General features: G+C 40.4%; 1 protein-coding gene across 1 annotated transcript in view; it reads left to right on the forward strand.

Annotated features, from left to right (window-relative positions):
* ADAM12 (ADAM metallopeptidase domain 12) overlaps positions 1–19,154 on the forward strand; it is a 308,866-nt gene extending 289,712 nt beyond the window's left edge. Inside the window, exons 17-18 of the mRNA XM_034775646.1 lie at positions 10,485–10,615; positions 13,080–19,154. Coding sequence (XP_034631537.1) covers positions 10,485–10,615; positions 13,080–13,137 — 189 coding nt within the window. The 3' untranslated portion in view covers positions 13,138–19,154. The remainder of the gene's footprint in view (positions 1–10,484; positions 10,616–13,079) is intronic.
* Positions 19,155–23,692: the final 4,538 nt, after the last annotated feature.

The following is a 23,692-nucleotide window of genomic DNA, read 5'->3' on the forward strand; positions in this document are numbered from 1 at the left end:
CCGATCTATTACCTCCAGAAAAAGGGAAGAGCCTAGAAGATGTAAAGAGAAATTTAGTTTGATAGTTTTCTGTCTGGTAAGAATTCACTTCTTAATAGACACAGCTGGGAAACCCTTATGTCTTTATGGATGTAGTTGTGAAATCCTCACTTCTGTATTGTTTTGTATGTTTATTTGCATGGTCTTTGTCTGGTTCTGTGATTGTTTCTGTCTGCTGTATAATTAATTTTGCTGGGTGTAAACTAATTAAGGTGGTGGGATATAATTGGTTAGCTAATCATGTTACAATATGTTAGGATTGGTTAGGTAAATATCAGTAGAATGATTGGTTAAGGTATAGCTGTGAATATTACTATATAAATTAGGGGCAAACAGGAAGTAAGTTGGGATTCGAAAATAAGGAAAAAGGAACTTGGATTTAAGCTTGCTGGAAGTTCACACCAATAAACATTGAATTGTTTGCACCTTTGGACTTCGGGTATTGTTGCTCTCCGTTCATGAGAGAAGGACCAGGGAAGTGGGAAAGTGAAGAAATAAGCTTTCTAACATCTTGGTGCCATTGACTCAGATGCAGGTGAGTGGCAGCCTCTAAGTCCCCCTTCCAACAGTCCGCGCAGCTGCTTGGAGGGGGTATGGCGAACTCTCGTGATGGTAGTTGCGGGTTCTGGCAAGCTGGAGTAACAGATTTTTTTTTGAACAAATGGATAAGGAAGAATCAGGGCCCATACCAGGTGCAGGGGTCCACCTGGGATGAGATTGAGAAGGAGATGGGGGAGGTTTTGGGAGACCCCAAGGGAAAGGAGTGTAGGGAAAAGGTAATGGTATTACAAGGTTTGTGTGCTGGGATGGCATACTTGGTAAAAAGGGAAGCCGATCTCCTCCAACACATTAAGGATTTGGAGGGGATTGTGGATCAGCAATGGATTTTAACAGAAAAATCCAGGTTAGCAGTAGAGGTAGCAGATTTGAAGGCACGGGATGCTGCACGGACAGAAGAGTCTTGTGAGGCAATCTGGAGAGAGAGGGATGAACTTCTGGGGAGAGCAGGAGACTTAGAGGAGGAATTGTATCAATGTAAACATGGGAGCAATGGACTTGGGGACCCCAAACCATCCGCCCCCACTAATGGAGCTGAAGGAGACATCTCCACCACCCTACCCTGAAAAAACACCATACCCACCACTGCCAGTGGACGTTATAAGCCAGCAATCCACAGTTACAGCCCCTGCGAGAGAGGCTACCTGGTAGGAATAGTGGCCCCGGTTGCAGGGTGGGGGGGGGACCATGCCCCACAAGTAGTAGAACAGGTAGAAATCTGCCCCTTGTCCCTGAAGGACCAGGAGGCAGTACTAGGACGTTTGGGAAAGGTAGCCTGGGAGGATTGGGATCAGTTTGTGCTGTAGTTAGTGGAGGTGGCCAGGGAGATGGCGGGTCTAATTTGTGAAGACCAGGTGATCATATGGCATAGTCTTTTGGGACGGGGCACCTTAGGAATCGATGTGGCAGGACTGACACACCCATTTCTAATCCCCGGACAGTTGGCAAAACAGTTGTTTGGAGTGTACTCTCATACTGCGGGGTTGAATAAGATGAAGCGAATCCCTGGGGAAGCAGGGCAGGATACACTTAATCGCATACAGGCATGGGCACGGTGCTGGGTGAATCCCCTGGATGGTCAATGGGTGATACCCCAGACAGGGGCACCTGGTGAGGGTGTGGAGCATGGTACTGGTGTGGAAATGCTGGAGAAATGGTTGGAGCTGAGCAATCCTCAGTTCGTGGGGCATTTAAGGTTGCAGCACCCTGAACTTGCTCCCAATCAGCTACCCCAGTTTCTGGAACAGGCAGATGTGTGGAGGCAGATGCATCAGGGGGGAGAGCCGGTCCATGTTATTACTGCAGGGGATCAGTACAACGTGGAAAGGGGTGGGTCAGCCTGGAGGGGAGGAAGTAGAGGTAGAGGTCGTGGCTTTGGGGGGTGGGGGTAGTCAGGGACAAGCAGACAGCTATAGAGCAACAGATCCAGAGACTGCAGGCTAAACTTACTACCCAGGATCTTACCAGATCAGGGGGAAAGTGGTCCCGGAGGCGAGAACGAGCAGGGAAGTGGGAAAGTGAAGAAATAAGCTAACACTTGTGGCACCTTAGAGACTAACAAATTTATGCCCAAATAAATGTTAGCCTCTAAGGTGCCACAAGTACTCCTCATTCTTTTTGCTGATAGACTAACATGGCTACCACTCTGAAACCTGTTACCAGTAACTGGAGGTTCTTCACGATGTGTGGTCCCTATTTGTATTCCAGTACCTGCCCACCGTCCCCTATGCTGCGGAGAATCTTACGTTGGGGTAAGAGGGAGACTGAGGGTGTGTCGCCCCACATTGCCTCCTATAACCTCACACAGAGCATGTGGTGACATCAGGAGGCTGTGGGGGGTCAACAGACACTGCTGCTGAAAAACCTTCCAACTCGGGCACATGGCACGCCTGTGTACCAGTGTTTGGAATACAAACAGGGACCACACCTCTCAAAGAACCTCCAGTTACTGGTCAATAACCTCCTCTTCTAACTGTTTGCCAAGTGTAATATTTAAAAGTCTATGACCAATATAAAATTTTCTTTTGTATAGACATCTTCATGAAACAGTTTGATTATCCATAAGTCAGATCTTCAGCTGATGTAAATCAGCATAAAGTTATAGCACCTAGTGAATCCAGTCCATAATTAGGTCTTCATTCATGTTTTCCTTGGTTATTCTGTAATCAGTTGCATGCTACTGCTGTTATGCCACACCACATTCTCATCTAAATCAACTTGTTACAGAATATCCTTACTGTATGACAGTGGTTCTCAAACTTTTGTATTGGTGACCCCTTTCACACAGCAAGACTCTGAGTGCGATCCCCCTTATAAATTAAAAACACATTTTTAAATATTTAACTCTATTATAAATGCAGGCAGCAAAGCGGGGTTTGGGGGTGGAGGCTGACAGCTCACAACCCCTTGAGGGGTCATGACTCCTAGTTTGAGAACCCCTGCTATGGGACATAGTTGGTAAGGAGCCAGACCTGTATTTACTGTCTGCATGTTCTGCCGCAGTCATCTCAAACTGGCTTTATAGTCAGCTCCCTGATACAGAATCCATTGAAGCACCTTCTTCACTAGATTAATAAAGACCCCTCTTTCTCACAGTGCATTTTAGATTAGAAACCTTTTCCATAAGCAGGTCAGAATAGACCAAAGGAGCAAATTAAAGTTGATATGCATTGTTTATAGCTGCCTACTATATAAGAAATACACTGTCTTTCTCCTAAGCAAAGCTGTAACAAGAGCTAGTGCCATTATTGAAAACAGCCCTTTCCCCAAATACCGATGAAAACATGACATGCTGAACTCGACTCTAGGTTACTGATATAAAATTGGAGAAAGAAATCTATCCGTAAACACGTTTAGCTGAGGCTCTGTAGGGGAAAAAAAACAGGGTCAGGAAAAGGGCCTTATTAGCAGAGAGAGCTTGAGCAGTGAAGCACCACCTTTGTGGTACTGAGGTCCATATTAGCAAGTTGCCAGGAGCTCAAGGGTCACAACTAATTTCCATGTTCATTCCATAAATTGACATGGCTTGTGTCAATTTGTATTCCCTGTGATACACTTAGAAATGAAACACAACTGTAAAGATGCAGCTTTTCTTGTTTTCTCTTCTCTCAAACACTCATTTCTCTCCTTCTGAGGGCCACTGTTTTCTTATATCATTTTCTCCCAGTTAGGTGATTTCTTCTTCTTGTCTCTCTCTCCTATCACATCACTGTTTTCCTACCCATTCTTTGTCACCTCCTCCTAACTCCCTCTGCCAATCATCTACCTCTGCCTCTACTGCCAGTCTCACCTTTTTCCTGTGCCCCCTCTTGCTCTCCTTGTTTTCCTCCTCTTCTCCATTCTGTTTTCCCAACTGCCATAATTACCATACTATGCCCTTCCCCATTTTTCCTTTGTCCCTCTACTTCATTGCACCCTGCTAATACCATGATTAACCAGTGTAGCTACCAGCAGATAAAGGGTGTGTCGCCATGTGGAAGATATTCCAGAATGAGATCGGGTGTGAATTTCAAATTTTCCCATTAAGCTCAGGGCTGACCTTACTGTGAGGCGAACTGAGGCAGGTGCCTCAGGTTCCAGCCTGGGGGGGGCACCCCTGGGACCCAGAGTGTATAAAATTGTGTCTGCTGCTGGTGCATATTTATTTTCTCTGCTCTAGCTGCACAGAGATGGTGGAGTGCTGTGCTAGAGGAAGGGGGCACAAGAGACATAACAGGCAGGCAGGAGAAAAGGTGACAGGGAATAACAAAGCAGCAGGAGCTGCAGGGAGAGAGAGAGGAGGAGGCGCTTCTTATGTACCTCTCTAGCACACTTGAGAGCCTGGACTGATTAACACCAGCTTCTCAGGGAGCTTCCTGTTTCCTACTACTTCCCTGAACCCACTTGAGGAAAATAGGCAGTCAACTGAAATAGTAGGAGCCACTTAGGCCCTTAAGACGCAGATATCTTCCCTCACTCAGGCCCTGCTACCAGCCTGCTTATTTGTCCCCTTCAACTGAGTGTACTATAGCTGGCACAGAACAGCAGTCATGAGTGAAAGAAGAAAATGTCCCTCTAGGGAAGCATTCAGAAAAAGAAAGCAAAGGAAGCTTTTCTATCTAAGAAGGAAGGAGCTCTCCTGTGATACATAGTCACAAATGTTCAAGGTGAGCCTTCCGTCCCCAGTGAGGATGTGAGTGGTGAGGAGATGTCTGATCTTCCAGTTAGTCAGAGTGTAGATGACCTGGTAGCTAGTGCACCATCCATATCTCTATCTCAAATGGATGTAACCATGCACATTCCTGAAGAAAATTGTAGATCAGAGAAGAGTGTGGTGGAGGTGCAAGAAACTGCTGCTGCTGAGTTTAGTTCATTAAGTCTAGATGATCCAGGACTGTGAACCCACTTGAGCAGTAGCCTGAGGGACTTCCTTGTACTGCATGGGCCACAGCAAGTGAAAAACTTCATGTTCCCCAAAGACAATGAAAATAGAAGTTTCCATCCAACACATTACTGGCGTGAAATCTCCCATGGTGACAAAGTGGAGAGGCCATGGCTTCTGTACTCAAAAACCCAGAATGCTGCATAATGTTTTTGGTGCAAACTCTTCCAGTCTAATGTTCCAGCCACATTGGGTTCTATAGGAACAAAGGACTGGAAAAATCTGGATAGAAATCTGGCATGCCATGAAAAGGCAGCAAATCACCAGAGAACATTCCATAGATGGAAAGAGCTTGAGATGAGACTAAGGTTAAAGGCCACACTAGCTGATCAGCATCAAGAGAAGATTGCATCAGAGTCTCTTTACTGGCAAAATGTTCTGAAAAGGCTCATTGCCATTGTGAGAATGCTTGCTACCCAAAACCTAGCACTGCATGGCACTTCAGATCAGTTGTATGTGCCAAACAATGGAAACGTCCTTAAAATTGTGGAGCTGATGGCTGAGTTTGATGCTGTACTCCGGGAGCATCTAAGAAGAGTCACCACCCGAGAAATGTACACACACCACTACCCTGGAAAAACAATTCAAAATGAGATCACACAGTTACTGGCAACAAAAGTCAAACACAAGATTGTGGCAGATCTAAAGTCAGCAAGATACTATTCTGGACTGCACACCTGACATCAGCCATATGAAACAAATGGCTTTAATGGTGCGTTTTGGAACAACAACAGAACCTAGTGAAAATGTCCCTGCAGTGGTGACTGTCAGAAAGCATTTTCTAGAATTTATTGACATTGATGATACTACAGGAGCTGGTATGACAAATGTGCTTCTTAAAAAGCTGGAAGATACGGGAATTGCGATAGCTGACATGGGAGGTCAGGGCTACGATAATGGTGCCAACATGAAAGGAAAAAACAGAGGAGTGCAGACACGGATCACAGAGTTAAACCCTCGAGCTTTTTTTGTCCCATGCAGTTCTCATTCATTGAACTTGGTGGTCAGTGATGCAGAATCAGCTTCTAGTGAGGCTGCTGAATTTTTTAAATGTAATTCAAAGCATCTATGCATTTTTCTCTGCATCAACACATTGATGGCAAATTCTGAAGCAACATCATCTCTGACACTGAAACCAACGAGTGCCACATGATGGGAAAGTCGAGTGGAGGCAATAAAGCCTATCAAACACCAAATTGCGAAGATAGATGATGCCATAGTTGCCATTATGGAGGATAATGCTATGACAGGAACGGTTTGTGGGAGAACAGTGGCAGAGGGAAATGGAATCACCAGAAACATACATAACTTCAAATTTCTGTGTGGCTTAGTGTTGTGGCATGACATACTGTTTGAAATAAATGTTGTAAGCAAGAGACACCAAGGTGTTGACATTGATATATCTGGAGCAATGGAACAACTGGACAAAGCAAAGTCATACCTACAGTCTTACCGGTCAGATGAGGGATTTCAAAACATTCGGAAGAGTGCACAGACATTTGCAGAGGAACTTCACACTGAAGCTATTTTTCCACCCATTCAAGAATACAAGGGTCACTGAAGAAGACGACATTTTGATTACGAGGCACAGGATAATCCCATAGGAGACCCCAAACAACAATTCAAAGTTGAATTCTTTAACCAGCTGCTAGATTGTGCAATTCAGTCAGTTGAACATTTCATGCAGCTCAAGGAACACAGCAGTATATTTGGGATGTTGTATAATATTCCAAAACTCCTCACTATACCTGAAGACAACCTACACCAGCAATGCAGGGTACTAGAGACAGTGTTGACAAATGATGACATGTGTGATATCGATGTGAATGATTTAGGTGATAAACTGAAAGCCCTTTCAAGATACATTTTAGCAGGATCAAGTCCAAAGGCTGTTCTGGAATATATGTGCACAAATAAGATGCCCACCCCCTTTCCAAATGCTTTTGTTGCTCTGCGCATACTTCTAACACTTCCTGTAACAGTTGCCAGTGGAGAACGCAGCTTCTCCAAGCTGAAGTTAATAAAAATACATCTGTGCTCCACAATGACACAGGAGAGGCTGGTTGGCCTTGCAACCATCTCAATAGAGCAGGGGATGGCAACGTAAAGTTGTTAGGTCTCCTTTATTGGGATAGGTAGTAGAGCAGTACCATGAGAGGAGTAGAACAGGAAGAAGGCAGAATTGAGACCTTTCAAAGTTTTGGCCCAAGTAAGGGGGCATGAGGGCATCATTTGAGCTCCCCGCCCCAGTGCCAAAATGTTGTGGGCCAGCACTGATTAAACTCTATCTACTACCAATGTGAATTAGGCTAAAACCCAAAAAAGACACTTCAGTGGAATGGCTATTCTGGAATAATTTCCCCATGGAGGCAAGTCCAAAGCCCGATTGATCTGTAACCAACGTGCTGGCACTTCCTTGTTCTGTGCCCCGCAGCTACCCAGTAAGCAGTTCCATTCCCTACTAATGGGCTGGGCGAAAGGAAGGTGCTACTAGCAGAGAGCCATGGGAGAGGAGCTATGAAATAGTAGCTACCTGCCACTTAGGATAGGTAAAATGGATAAAGTAATTCCTGACCTTTGTTGATCTTGTCCATTTAGACTGTAAGTTCTTCAGGCCCGGGACTGTCTAACTATATTTTTTAGTGTGCCTAGCACATTCAGGTCCCCATCTTCATTGGAGGCATCTAGATACTACCATAATACGAATAAATAAGAATTTTCATTAAGGCCTGATCCTGCAAACACAAGTGAATAAATAACTTTACACAGATGAGTTAGAATGCTCATCTGAGTAAAGCTACTCACATGCAGAAGCAGGTCACTTTCATATTATTGTAGGCAGTCAATGGAACGAAGGTTTTACGATGCAAGACAACTAAATTCCTTCTAATTAACTTGCCATCTCTGTAATGCTCATTTTTATTTATTTGGTTATTAACTCTTTGGCAAAGAAAGACTAACTGCAACCAAATACAATGGTATAATAAAATTGCACACAATCTCTCATGTGCCAACCACATTGAAAGGTTTTTGTTTTTTTTTTAAATCCATTACCTTAGGGAACTTATATTCATAATCATAACTCAATGTAGTATTTCAGTAAGAGGCAATTCCACATATATGCAAAAAGTTGTTTCCTATGTGGTTCAACTGCAATCTCCCTTCTTCCAAAATGGAATATTGTGCTTTAAACAGATACATATATGCAAGTTTTATTCCTCAAGAAATCTAACACATGTGGTTTCTTGACTGTGGTTTATTTGAACAGAAAGGCTGCTTCTCTCTTATGGATTTCAGGTTGTCCATTTTATATCCACTGAAACTTACCAAATTTTGAACAATTTCATTTGCTAGGATCTGTAATTGACTTCATAAGCATCATCATTGTATTCCTATCACATAGATATTTACAAGAAAGTGCTGTTTTTTCCACCATAGCTGATTACTTCATTACTATTTGCAATATCCCTCGTATTTTCCTTTTATGAAGTCTATTCTTCACACACAAAACAACACTGATAAGAAAAATGTTTTTTCCTTTATTTTGAAAGAGGAAGTTGATAAGAGCTCAAAATTCTTTTGGATGATGGTCAATGTTGACTTGTATGGAGTATTTTAACTTTTCATAGTAGCCAAACAGAAAAAAAAATATTTTGTATTGCCATTCCTCACTTACATACACCATTAGTACTAGTTATGCAGTGACTGCACGCAAGGAGAAGAGGGATACAAAACTGTTCTAAACTTGAACTGACTGACTCCAAAGTTCACCCAAAGTCCAGCTTTTTTCTTCTTTGTGATCAGCAGGTTTAGTGGTCATTCCCCATTTCCTTTTAAAAGTGCAATGCTTATGTTGAAAATGAGATGCTTACAACAGATAATGAAAATTTGGTGTTCAGAAACCTTTTTTGCTCAGCTGCACACATGCCAAATTGCAAACAATATTAAATGGTGGTCGTTTTTTGGCTCACAAACTGTGCAACAAGCATCCTCTCAAAGACCAATGAAACAATGTTACTATCTTTGGAGAAGCTTGATGACCACACAGTAATGACATTAATTCATGCCTTGTAGCAAGATTACTACTGTTCTTTACTAATGAACTACTTAATTCCACAGTTCTTTTGGCTGAAATAAATTGCAGCTGCATTTATAACAATTCCATGAATGCTCACCAGTCAAACTGGAATCAGAAAGGTTGATTCTAGGGTCATCCAAAATTTTCATTTTGAAGTCATTTCTGCTGTTGTCATCTCCTGTAGGAAACCTTGTATGTGTTTACTAATTGTAAATTAACCAGGCCAAAAACACTGCCTCCGGAAACAATGGAAACTCATCCTGGAGACTTGGATGTGCTATTGGAATGCAGCTGCATCTAGATTTGGAGAGGGTTGCAAGAAAATAAAAGTTGGGCTTGTGCTCTTTTTTTTGCTCCTTATAATGTATAAAGATGACCTTTATTTATTTCTTTAAATAACTAAAAATTGTGTTTGCTTTTCAAAATATTTTTAATGCTAGAAATTCAGGCCCTGAAAGACACACTAACAGAAGAACTAGTGAAATTATGACATCACGAGTTAAACAAATGAAAATTGAGCAACTGAAAAAGGAGGGGATGTTTACTCAAGTTATTTAAAACTGTTTGTTTTGTTTAGTTTTATGTTAACACCTGCTAACTTTTAATGATTAATTACAATTTTGGACAAAAGATGGCTTTTTAACATCACTGCTTCTTCAATAAAGGAGTGAAGTCACAATACACATGCAATGAGACCCATCAGAGGTTCTCCCACAAAGGTAGTGAAGATCAGATTTATTATTCCCAATATTTCTAAAATAAAAACAAAGAGAAGGAAAAAGCCTAAGAAGAAATCCTTTGCAGCCCTCTTTATATATCATAAGACAATAAAAAAAAATAGTAGAAGCTCATTTAAAAAAAAAAAACCTTTACAGATCACTCTTATAAACATATGTGGACACAATGGACTGAATTCATCCTTGATTTAATTGCATTGTTGTTACCTATCCTCCCTTGATTTGCTACTTTTTTTTTTTGTATTGCATGAGCTTAATTGAGGGCAGAATATGTCCCCCAGTCCAAAACATGGATTATGGAATTACCAAATTTGCAGTAGGAAAGTTAAGAGTGAGTTTTATCTAAAAAGTTCTTTTGGTCTAAACACATACAGCATGGTTTTGAAAATATGCAATATAAAGATTTGGAACATTTCAATCACATTTGAAATGTAAAAATTACAGTCTATAATTTGGACATTGTGTGATGTACTGTAGGAGTAAAATACACCTCTCTAATGAACATTTAAAAAATAATAAAACAACAACAAACCTTAGTGTTCCATGTGTTCTAGCTACTGCATATAAAAGTCTAAGGCAACTCCATTTAAAATCAAGTGTTTGTTTTTTCATTTTGTTTACAAAGATTACATGATCTGATATCTTTTTATAGGAAACTCTCAAACCAAACCCTCCTCAAAAGCCTTTGCCAGCAAATCCTCTGAACAAAACTGCTCGGTTTAACAATGCCTCCAGCCCAATATTTGGACATCAGAAACTTGTGCCTCACATTACTCCTGTAAGGTTAGTTTTGCTAATCAAAATGTTTTTTATGACCTATAGCAAATACTTTACTGGAAATTGTAGACTCTCCCTTACTTGGAGCTGACTTACCATATTTTTGGAAAAACCACCATTCTCTCCATTTAAATGGTCTGTCATCAAATAAGGTTCCCTGCAACTCCCTTACCTATATATTAGCATTGTGCTTGTATCTTACTCTGGTAGTAAACAAGTATATCACAGAGGAGATAAAAAATGAAGACATCTATTATACAGCAATGAGTTATATTCTAACTGCACATAAAATACCATTGTAGAGTACCTTTATTTATTACCAAGATACATAGCAATCATTTTCTGTGTTTACCAAATATGTGAAAGATAGGGCCAGAGTCTCAGCTACTGTAAATAAATGTAGCTCTATTTTTTTCCAATGCCATTTTATTACCAGCTGAGGATCTGTCTTTAAACACCTAATTCACTTTATTTTTTAAACTCTTATGTAATAATAATTTCATATTGTACATTACTCGGACTTTAAGGTCAGAAGGGACCATCGTGATCATCTAGGCTGACCGCCTGCAAGGAATGATGAAGAAAGACTGTGGCAAGGAGCGCAAGAAAGAGATAGAGAGCATTACCCTACAGCCCTCATGAAGGCAAAACTCATGCAAGAGCTATATGATCTTATATAATGTATGAAAGACCGCATGCAGTAACTTTGCACATTGAGATGATATTCTGCTGTATCAACAATGCTTTATTGGCAGGCACCTCCTTTAAGGAAGCTTGCCATTATTTTATAGTTTCAGCATTACCAGAAAGTAATGTAGTTGGCAGTGGTTCAGAAATTTAGTGTCACAAAGGATGCAAGGATTTCATTACATTACTTGGGAAGAATTCTTGGTGAATAAAACAGAATAAAACTAAAAACATACAAGATAAATAAGTTCAAACAGGCATAGCAAAGATTTACAGTAAAATCATCCATACTGTAGATACAGAAAATTGTTTAGAAGCTTCAGTACTTTGCTTTGTGATTTCTGTGTCAACACGCGATTTAATCTGTGCCCATTAAAGAAAAACAAATACAGTTTTTCTTTCAAAATCAGGTCATTGCAGTGACTTTTCATGAGGAAAACTGTGTGGCAAGATGAGTGTTTGTTTTTACGAACTCCTGCCCCCCCACCAAAAAAGCGAACAAACAAGCGGATAGTGACGTTGCAGCACAAACTGAGACACTGAAGTGTGATTCTGAAAATCTTCAGTAGCACAAAAGAGATGTCTCTTACAGCAGCTGCTTCGAAAGAATCCAGTAGTTAGCCTTTTCAGACAGCACAGTACTGCTGCAGACAACTAGAACTGGGGATGATAGCATTGCCACCTTTTTGAAAGATGATAGCAATTTAACAGAGACTCATATTTGATAGGAAGTTTTGGGGTTTTTTTGACTAGTGTAGCCCTGTATGTAGGAAATGTACACTGAGAATCTTCATTATATTCCTCCCTTAGCCATCTCAGCCCCATACCTCCTCCACACACAAACATTTAATCCTTTTAGGTGGTATTTTAAAGGGTACCTCCTAGACCTTATCTTCACTAGGAAGTTTTATCACCCTTTGTCTAGAAAGTCTCACCCGTGTTAATACCGGTTCATCTCCACCAATGGTAGCACCGGTGGGGGATCCAGTGTAAATAAGGCTCCATTAACTTCCAAATTTCCATTTTATTATTGTATCATGTAACCCTAGAGTTTAAATCTTCTACGCATTAAAAAAAATTATTCTCAAAGAAATAAAAATAACGGAGTTGGAAGCAATAGCAGTTCTACCCTGAGGCACCTAGGGTGATGCTCTGCTCAGAAAATTGAAAAATAAAACCAAAATAACATTTTACTTTCCTAATAATTCTGTACGTTATGCATAGCTCTTAACTTACCAGTATTACTCTTCCATGTGGAAGATCCATGGGAGGGAGAGAGGAGTTCCTCCAAGACCCTGTATTGTGTATTATGCATTCCAGTAAGATGCTCTTAAGAAGCAGTAACAATACTTCAAGGTGGCCACCCACACATCTTTGAACTGGTAGCTACAGTACAGGACTAAGAGGCATTTTTTAAAGTGTCCTAAATTAAGTGACCCCATAGGGAGCTAAGGAAGGTTATAACACACACCTAGAACTTAAGCCTAGTTCTGCCACTGGTCAGAGGGCAATATTTTAACAGCTGAAGGGACTTGTCTGAGGGTCACACAAGGAATCTGCTTCTAGAGCAGACATGATGGTAGCTTCAAAAGAAGTTGGATGTCCTACCTTTTTCCAACATAAAAGTTCTGTGCTGCTTCTTCACAAAATGAAGATAAAATTGGTAAATCCCTTTATTGCTGAATGAATTAAGCTATACATATCCTAATGCCAAAATTAAAAATAAAAGTTTAACAATTTCTGACATTTTCATTTATATATTTCTCATCTTTTTTTTAAACAGACCTGTACCTAAACATCCACAAGTGCCCAGATCCAGCAACACTGCCTATGTGAAATGACAAGAAAATCTGACACCTTTCTGAAAAAAGTGAAGACAGAAGTTTGCACTATCTTTAAACTCCAACTAGAGTGGGTTTAAAAAAAATAACAATACTTAGAATTTTTAATGTTTAAAACACCATTATTTTTAAGAACTCTGAGCTACTGCTTTTGGTGCTGTGCTGTGCTATGGTGCTCATGTACTTGCTCAGGTACTTGTAAATTATTAATTTATGATGAATATTTATTACAGTGCAGTGCACTGTAGTAGATATTTTTTTACCATAGCTGAGTTTTCCTAGGAAGGAAGCCTTTTTTATAATATTTCAGTGAACTTGAAACATTCTGCTTTGTGTCTTATGTAGAGTGTTTAGTTTTGATCTATTCTTTATAGAGTACTGATACTCATGGATAAATCAATGGATAAACAACTCTAGTGATCTCAATGGTTTATAACAAACCTGTGAATGATTACATCAGGGTGAGCCATGGTTTTCTGGAATACAGTGAAATGCCCGATATCTGCACATGAATGTATACCGTATCTGTTTAACCAAAATAACTGTTACTAGTTGTACTGTAATTTCAAGATGCCTGGTATCACTGTTTGAAATTGTCAGGAAATCTGTGCTTAAAGAGAGCATATTGGTTTTGGACAAATACTGTATATCATAAAATTGTATTTTTAGCTCACGGTTTTATCAAACTCAACACAATCGTTCCGTATCAATGCAGATTCAGGCCTTCCAATGTAATCACATTTTTTGATGCTTTGGTAATTAGATAAATTCAATATCCTATAAGATAGTGACATCTTACTATGCAATATAGCTATACAGTCAAATACATTAAAAACACTAAGATGCTATATTTACAAAGAATTGTTTTAAAAATAGATTATATGCATTTCTGCTGCCTCACTTCTGCTTATCAACTGTATTTTACATATTTACTGCTGTTTTGTATCTAACTTCTAAAACGTTATTCTGTCTGTCGCTGATGGATTTTTCCCAAAATACTCATACTCCTGTGAACGAAGTGTTAAAAAGATGTCTATACTAAAGTACATGAGGTGTCTGAAAACAGACAGGATCTTCATATCTCTTGAGCACCATTCAGTGTAAAAAAGAAAGCTACTTTTGCCCTTCATCTGTACATCGAATCTTCATCAAAAAGCAGAGATTGGAAATCAATACCTTTCTGATTTCTGTTTTGTATTTCTTAAAGCTGAAATTGTTAGAGGAATATTTTTAAGTCCTACTTTAGTTCCCTCAAATCACCATGTGGTGGATCATCTCTTTTACAGTGATAAACAATCAAGCTACTACTGACCATTGCTCCATATGTGGGTTAAATTATATTAGGAAAATGGTCATATTGCAACAAAGGCTCACAGTGACGACTCCTCCCTAGCTTTTCCCACTACGCTAACCTAGCCCAACTAGTGCTGTAAACACCTTCACTGTGAGTGTAGATGCAACAAATTCATTTTCAACTCTGCTACTGGAAACATAAGTGTGTGTGCATTGTGTGAGGTCTCTTCCACACTCTTTCTGTAACGCTGCTAAAAATAGTTTGTTTCACCTACGCTATCAACAAACTCTTCTTTTCAATACAAGTTGAAAGGGACTAAGTGAGAGCCATTACTGACATTATTGTCAGCAATGGGTTAGTTTCATGTTTGTTTCTTCAAGCAGAAAGAAACGTACAGAGGCCTTTGGATCTCATTTCAGTGAGTGTAACTCGACTTAACTTTCTCAGTCTCCACTGTATCAAGGCAACAATATAGCAGCCAGGTTTACGGATGAACTAAACAGCTAAATCCACATTACCAACAAAACAAATAAACCAAAATAGAATCCTCCTCAAAGACATTTCAGTTCCTAAATCATGCATATTTAATAAAATTACCAGTGATTTACTTTATAAGACATTCTGGAAAATGCTAACAAAATATTTATGATAAACATGGAGAATTTCTGAGGGTGGTTGCACTCTACTTTCTTTTATATTGGATTTGGCAAACACCAAAACCAGGTGCTGTTGTGGCTATTTAAGCAACCTTTTTATGAATTTTGGATAGGTATTTTTCTTTTGTTTTTAAAAGCCTTAACTCCTTACTGCTAGCAGTGGCATCTTGTTCTGTTGCCAGAATTAGGAAAATACATCACTTTTAAAACATACTAGGGTTCATATGGACACTTCAGTCCTTTATAGTCCTTTTTTAGGCTCCCATTGACTATACTGTATCAAAATATTTCTGTATTTCTGATAATGTTTAAAGTGTGGCCACATTGAAGTGAATGGCAACACACCCAATTACTTTAGTGGGGCCAGAATTTTACCTGAAGGTTAGCTCCTCAGCTGATGTACATCAGAGCAGTGTTGACTTCAAGGAGCTGTAATATTTTACAGCAGCTTGGGACCTGATTCCTCAGATCATACTGGAGTAAGTTTTCAGTATGATATGCAGGGACTTAATCCTAAAACGTCTATTAATATTAAAAGGACACAAAATCTTCTGTATTTTTTTCTTTGTGATAATACCCTTCTGAGGTAGAAAAGTAGTCAGCATTTTTGCAGAGCTTTGCACATGTAAAGTATTCTATCAAAGTGTTCTAGTTTTAGAAAATCCCAACAACATTATTTGAAAGTAAATATTTTTTCTTCATTAGCCTTTGGCAAACATTAAACTTTTCCCATGTTTCTAATACAACAGAAGACAATATGGCTTTCTTTTTTGTCTATTTCCTTATTTATGTATTAGCTTCCCTGCATAATTGTGTGCAGTGATGGAAATACTGTTTAATTTCTGCTTCAGAGTCTGCAAAGGAAGCATGGAGAGTACTAAAAATTATGGCAGTAAGCCCGATAAAGGGGTTTTTGAGGGGATTGGGGTTTTTTGTTTGTTTTTGCAACTCTTTCTTGATTTCTCAGTGAAAAGGTTATACTCCAGCAGATTGTGAACAGGTCAAATTATGGGCCTATATAATAGTGGTCTCAAGAGCTGAGAGGCTAATTTTCCAGTGCCTGCAACTGACATTTACAACTTAATGCTTTCTGAAAATAAGATATTTCAAGACTAACAAGCACCAGGAGACAAATTCTTCCCTGGTGTAACTCCATGCAGATGCACCAGGGAAGATTTTTGGCCACTATATATAAAACGATTACATGTCAAAATATGTAAAGAGTGTACACTGCCTTACAATCTAAATTTCTTCAAGTTCACCATCACATGAACCACACAATCAACAAAATATAAGCAAATAATGGCCACTTGCAGGGGGAACACTTTTATGCCTTCGTAACTTTACTGGGCATTGTGAAACTAAAATTAAAGGCCATTGTCCCTTGTAATTGGCAAAATTATGTGACAAAGTGGCACACAATGTAAAAATCAGACTGCTGCAAGGAAGCTAATGATTTGAACTGGTAATCTGTAGTGGTGCTAAGGCTTATTAGGGTGATACACGTATGATTCTTTAAGACTACTTTTGTGAAAGATGTATTAGCAAGAACAATTTAAACACGATATAGAGGAACAGAAGTTGCATGACTAGTCTGAAAGTTTTTAAACCAGATCAACTTCCCCTCACCATCATCAATGTGTTTAAACACAAAGGTACACTTCTTAAATAACCTGGATAAAAAAAGGTTCCATTTGCATATGGTTTATGAAGAATTAATAGATGTGACTACTCATGTTTTGAATATGCTTGTGTAAAACCAACAGACTCCGGTCATCAGGCGGGATCAAACCTGGGACCTCTGGAGCTTAGTTCATAATCCTCTACTGTATGAGCTAAAAGCCATATGGCTGTTAGCTAAGGCTGTAGAGCAGACTCAATCTCTCTCTACGTGGTCTCAGTGTCACCAGATGGGACAGAACACCAAACCCAGAAGGTGTATGGGTACACTTGCATATTACAGGTGGTTATAAGCACATCAGTAGATGTCTGTAAGCCACAAGTAACCTATTAACCTGTTGGATTCTATAACAACTGATTAACCATGTATCAAAGCATCTGTTAATCACCCATTAACTTTTTAAAAACTATTTATAAATGGAACCTTAAAAGTGTAACCAGCATCTCTAAGCAATACCCCTTTAACAAGCTGGAATTCCAAGCATGAATATTGCAATGCCAAATTTACAAATGCTTCATGAATCCAGTGAGGTTGTGTGTATAGCTCTTATTACAGGATCAGATCCTGAGTTAACACCCATGCTGACAAAACAGATTTACAAGGATCATAGATGGGTTAAAACTAATCTGAACCATAACAGTTAAGTCATGATACTTTAAGATTGACTTTCACATGATCTTGCTTTTTGCTTATATGACCTACAGTGAGATGATGCATCATCACTAATCAGACAACTCTTGCTATCCCAAGATTCATCTTAAGTCTGCATGAGAAATCTCTGAAAAATACCTTTAACCAACTTGTAAACTAATAATTTACAACTACTTAAAACTGCTGACTAAACAGGGGGATATATATCAAAGGTTATTAAACATTTAAACTTCTTAAAGCAAAACAGCTCAAGCATATGTAATGATTTTGAGATTAATTTTACAGTTAAAGGCTATGATACAAGTATGTATGACCTACTTGAGACTTGCTGACTCATGTCCTGGTTTGGAAATGCCAGAGAGATCTGGACCCTTTGAAAGCATTCCCTCATTCTAGAGAGGTAAAAACTTAATGCTTTGTTGCTGCTGTTACTGGTAAACAACACTCTCATAGAACCTGGGGAAGAGCACGTACCTGGGCTTTCCACAGAGCAATGCATAAAGGTGCATTATGTTAGTGCATGGGACTGGAAGTACAAATGACCATCAACAAACCAGTGAAAATTACTAAATATGCGAAGTACAAAAACTGTATAAAACGGAGACAGATATGGGGTTTTCCCATCTAATGTCTTTCAATTTTAGTAATCATAGGTGTTGCTTTTATATAGATACAGGTTTTCATATACTAGTGTAATTTTTCCACCTGCGTGTCTTCTTTTAAATGCCTAGTTAGTTCAAAGCTGCTGTACATGGCTTTTTTCCTGGCAGGTACTTTTTTTAGCATCAGTTCTGTTTGGTTCTGATTATTTGAAAATCCAACGTTATTGCACTATTTGCTAATGCCCAATAAATGTTACTAGTTATAGTTTGTTTTTAATGCATTTAGACATTTACAATAAAGTTGAAGGAAGATTTATTCGTTAATTATCTTTTAGTACACTAGGAAATTTACTTTTGTAAACTCATTAGTGCCAGAACTCATTCTACATACAGATTATCCCTTCTGAACAGCAACTAAATAAATCTATCCACAAGAGATTATGCCCCTATGGATCATCATCACATGTTGCAAAATATAACTAAATATGAATGTAGCTAACAGAAAAAGAAATAAAATACTAATCTACTACACATTTAAGAGAGCGTGGGGTCTAATGGTTTAAATATGGGAATAAGAATTGGGAGATCCTGAATTTTCATCCTTTTCTTGATACAGAGTTCTCTTTTTGATCTTACACAGTTACTTAACCTCTCAGCATCAGTTTTTCCCATCCATGAAATGGATATAGTAACACTTAATTATCCAATTCATAGGGTGGTTTTGAAGCTTAATTAGTTAGTAGTTACAAAGCACTTTAAAAACCATTAAAGTGCTACACGTTATCTAAGTCACCTCAAACTTTCATCTCGCTGTCAAATTCCTGCTTTCGCATAGACTCTTCTGGATGGTGTTTGCTTCTCCAACATACCTGAATATGCCTTTCCAATATACATTCACATCTATTTCAAACCAACAGAAGACTTTTGTATGTATTAATTTATGTTTTTAAACAAAGCATTAAAAAGCGTGACCAGTGACTGTAAACAATCAGTAACAGAGCAGTCACAGAAAAATATTTTTAAAAGCACTTTAAGGCAGGATATATAAAAATACAAGGCATGTTTTCACTAGGTTAAACTCTGGGGAAAAAAGGTGCTATTGTTCTAAAAAAAAAAAAAAATGTAGCAACTGATAAGTAATTTTAACTGTTTAAACTGCAGACCATTTAGCACAGTATGATCTGAGATTAAAGCTACATAAACCAGCACATTACTTTTTATGAACCATTCATTTATCATGCTTCAGTTAAACTTAAATGTGCTTAACTTTTTCACACACTTAACTATATAACAGTTTGTGTTACTTTTGTACACATTTCTTATAGAATTTGTTATTTTAAGATATTACAAGTGAACACAATGTAATGCTGCAATAGCAGGACACTCTATTCATTGTTAAGAATACTATATTCAATAAACTGTAAACACATTTGTTTTGTTTTGTCTTATGTAATTACCAAAACGATTTAGAAAAAAATGCAAGCACCACATCAAGAAAAAAATATAAGATACTACCTAAGAAATCAATACGGTAACATCTTTCTTTGCTAGGTATGTCAATTATTTCATTTTGACACTCTAAATAACTGTAAAATTTCACCATGCAACAGAATTATTTTTCTTATACATTAGCATATCACAGGCACTTTTTTGTTATACATGTATGCAGATATTTTCTAAATATGTACTTAAAATTTTGAAAAAAAAATGATAGGAGTTTGAACTACCACCTTTATATATGGTAAACTAACGGAAAAAACTTGTTTACAAATAGTGTTTTCTTTAGCCATTGGAAGCCATAGAGCGACAAGCTCCCATTTTAGAGCTGCATTTGAAATAGCTTACTGAGCGTATGAAGGAAACATAGATGTCTAACACAAGCTTAATTTCTCATACAACATTCCTTGCTAAAGCGTTTGCAGAACAGAAATTACGTTAATATTGAAGGAACAGTTTATCTGCTTTTCTATTACTAAGGGGTAGGAGCAGCTTTAGGCAGGCTAGACAGCTACTTTTGGTGTCATATTTTTGGGTATCCTGAAATTTCCTTAAACAACTTGTGTTTCAGCATTATGTAAGTTTGTCATTAGTTTAAGAAGCTTCCAACTCCTTCCCAGCTGCAGATCTTGCTCTGTTAGTAGACCTGTACATGTAATATATACATTACTGCTTTACTTGTTTTAAACATTATATAAGAAGGTACTGTGGAGAAAACAGTATGTAAATATAATTAAAGACTTTTCCTGATACATATGGATAAGAGGGCTGAATTAAGGTTGCACAAGCAACTTTAATTCTGGTATTTCCTTTTCAGTGCTTCTGTTTGCAACTTTAGTAACATTCTTCTAACACTTTTGTGTGTGTAATTTCCTACATTTTAAAAAAAGTAAAAACAAGCAAAAAAATTTAACCCCTTCTCCCCTGAAATTCCTTATTGTTCTTCAGCAGGGTTGAAACCTTTAGATTCACCTCATAGATCCCTGCTATTTGAGTAAATTCATTATAAAGGGAAGGAAGATTGTCAAATAAAATGTAAAATGAGAGACAGAAGCGTAAGAAATAGTCTAGTTTCCTTCCAGCACAAAGTGAGAGATAAAAACATCCTGTGTTAGATGATAGATGTGTAAACAGCCCATCCCTGGAAAAAACGTAGATGCAGAGGATAAGCATAAAAACAATCCATTTGTTAATTGCCATGCCTAACAGTACTACTGTTTTCATGGTTCCATTTCAATTTTACATCTTACAAAGGTAAATAGAGTGGAAAAGAAAGTTAGCATCTGCATCAAAATGTGAATCATATTAGTTGGCTGACAGTTTTTTGAAAGGCTGGAGTAAGAGAACAGAATTTTCACTGCAGACATTATCTTTGCCCTGGAAAGAACTAGGAATGCTTTTCTGATTAAAAAGAAGATTTGGCTTCTAGAAGAAATAGCACAAATGGAGGAAAATCCTAGAACTGTTGCATTTTCCCCTGCCCCCCCACCCCAGGCATCTTCCAAAGCCCCTTCTGTTCTGCATAAAACCTGAACAGGAAAGAAGAGTCACAAACAAGTTCTTCCTTAATGAGGTAAATATTTCTGATAGTACAGTCTCTTTGTTATCAATCTTCTTCTTACAGGAATTGCAAGATACTGAGGTTTATTTTTTTTTTCAAATTAATAGAATTTTAGCATACATTTATTTTTTGAATTTTAGTAAAACTGCATCCATATTGGCAGTGCTGCTGGGCAACTGGACTGCTTAAAACAACATAGCATCAAGGATAGGAAATGTTGGCAGCATTTTGGGAAAAAAAAAATCCACAATGGCATTCTTGGTACCTTATAGGTTAAAAATACCAGTCTAACACTGGTTATCCCGCCCCACAAAATGAAAGTTACTTCTTGTGGATGCATACTTTTAATTTACCTTTACATAGAAACACAAAGTAAGTGCAGCTTATGCTTTAAGGCATATGATAGCATTATCAACAGGACAGAAAGTACAATGATTGACACTTAAAAGTAAACATTTACACCTGAGAGAACTGATGTGCCCCATTGTAATATTTCATTGTAGTAAGGGAAGTATTGCAATGTATCATGATAAAGGAAAACATCTACATTTTAATGTCAATCCGTGTATATTTTAAAAATGACAGCATGCAGAAGACTTTCAAAATATAGTTATGTGGATGTGTTTTATATAAAAAAACATCAACTATAATTACCATATGAAATATGGTAATTGTCAGTAAATAACATTGATGTGCACTCTCCCCTCTACAAACTTAAGAGTACTTTAATTACATTTTAAATGGTCTTCCCATTGTGAAAATTTAAAGCATTCAAATTGTATAAAACTCTTCTACTTGTTTTCTCACAACATTTATCTCATAATTTGTACAGTTTACATTGGCTGCTACTAAAATTGTGTTGATTTTTAAGTTATTATTATTAATGTTTAAAGCTGATCACTATTTAACTCCAACTAGCCATTTCTGGGTTTACTAATACCTTGCACATGTAACCCTTCTGCCCATCTAAGTTGGCAGCAACAAGGGCCGGGTTCTGTATGTAGGGGTTCCGTTTCAATAACACAATGCAAAACCGGCTCGAGCCCCCACCCAGTGACCTGGGACAATTACATACCACCCCCTGGGCGCCTCTAAGAGGCAATACTTCCCCTCTCGCAAGCATGGAGTCTGAGTGTAACAGAAAATGTTTAATAACATGAGGTAAACAACATCAGCATTAAATTGGAAAAACACCACAACTAGAGTTCTTAGACCAAACCATGAGCGAAGACCCACCCCAGCAAACTGGGCCGTGTCCTCTCCCGTTGGTTCTTGAAACCAGCGACCCAAGAATCACCAAAGTCCCAAAAGTCCGACAACCCCCCAAAGTCTCTGTCCATGATCAGTGCAGCCCCAGAGTTCAAAGGGGGGGGGGTGAGCAGGGTGTTAAGGGGCACCTTACGTGATCTGAGGCCAACCGGCTGCTTCTCCGTGGGGTTCCACCGCAGCCTTCACCACGAACTGCTCCACTCCACCCGCAGTCCCACTCCTGCCATCCCACGAACTGCTCTGGCAGTCGCTCCGCTCCGCTCACCGACCTGTGAGCCGCGCCGCTCCGCGCCGCTCACCGACCTGTGAGCCGCGCCGCTCCGCGCCGCTCACCGACCTGTGAGCCGCGCCGCTCCGCGCCGCTCACCGACCTGTGAGCCGCGCCGCTCCGCGCCGCTCACCGACCTGTGAGCCGCGCCGCTCCGCGCCGCTCACCGACCTGTGAGCCGCGCCGCTCCGCGCCGCTCACCGACCTGTGAGCCGCGCCGCTCCGCGCCGCTCACCGACCTGTGAGCCGCGCCGCTCCGCGCCGCTCACCGACCTGTGAGCCGCGCCGCTCCGCGCCGCTCACCGACCTGTGAGCCGCGCCGCTCCGCGCCGCTCACCGACCTGTGAGCCGCGCCGCTCCGCGCCGCTCACCGACCTGTGAGCCGCGCCGCTCCGCGCCGCTCACCGACCTGTGAGCCGCGCCGCTCCGCGCCGCTCACCGACCTGTGAGCCGCGCCGCTCCGCGCCGCTCACCGACCTGTGAGCCGCGCCGCTCCGCGCCGCTCACCGACCTGTGAGCCGCGCCGCTCCGCGCCGCTCACCGACCTGTGAGCCGCGCCGCTCCGCGCCGCTCACCGACCTGTGAGCCGCGCCGCTCCGCGCCGCTCACCGACCTGTGAGCCGCGCCGCTCCGCGCCGCTCACCGACCTGTGAGCCGCGCCGCTCCGCGCCGCTCACCGACCTGTGAGCCGCGCCGCTCCGCGCCGCTCACCGACCTGTGAGCCGCGCCGCTCCGCGCCGCTCACCGACCTGTGAGCCGCGCCGCTCCGCGCCGCTCACCGACCTGTGAGCCGCGCCGCTCCGCGCCGCTCACCGACCTGTGAGCCGCGCCGCTCCGCGCCGCTCACCGACCTGTGAGCCGCGCCGCTCCGCGCCGCTCACCGACCTGTGAGCCGCGCCGCTCCGCGCCGCTCACCGACCTGTGAGCCGCGCCGCTCCGCGCCGCTCACCGACCTGTGAGCCGCGCCGCTCCGCGCCGCTCACCGACCTGTGAGCCGCGCCGCTCCGCGCCGCTCACCGACCTGTGAGCCGCGCCGCTCCGCGCCGCTCACCGACCTGTGAGCCGCGCCGCTCCGC

Source organism: Trachemys scripta, chromosome 7 (genome assembly GCF_013100865.1).
Source record: "Trachemys scripta elegans isolate TJP31775 chromosome 7, CAS_Tse_1.0, whole genome shotgun sequence".
Taxonomy (NCBI): Eukaryota; Metazoa; Chordata; order Testudines; family Emydidae; genus Trachemys; species Trachemys scripta.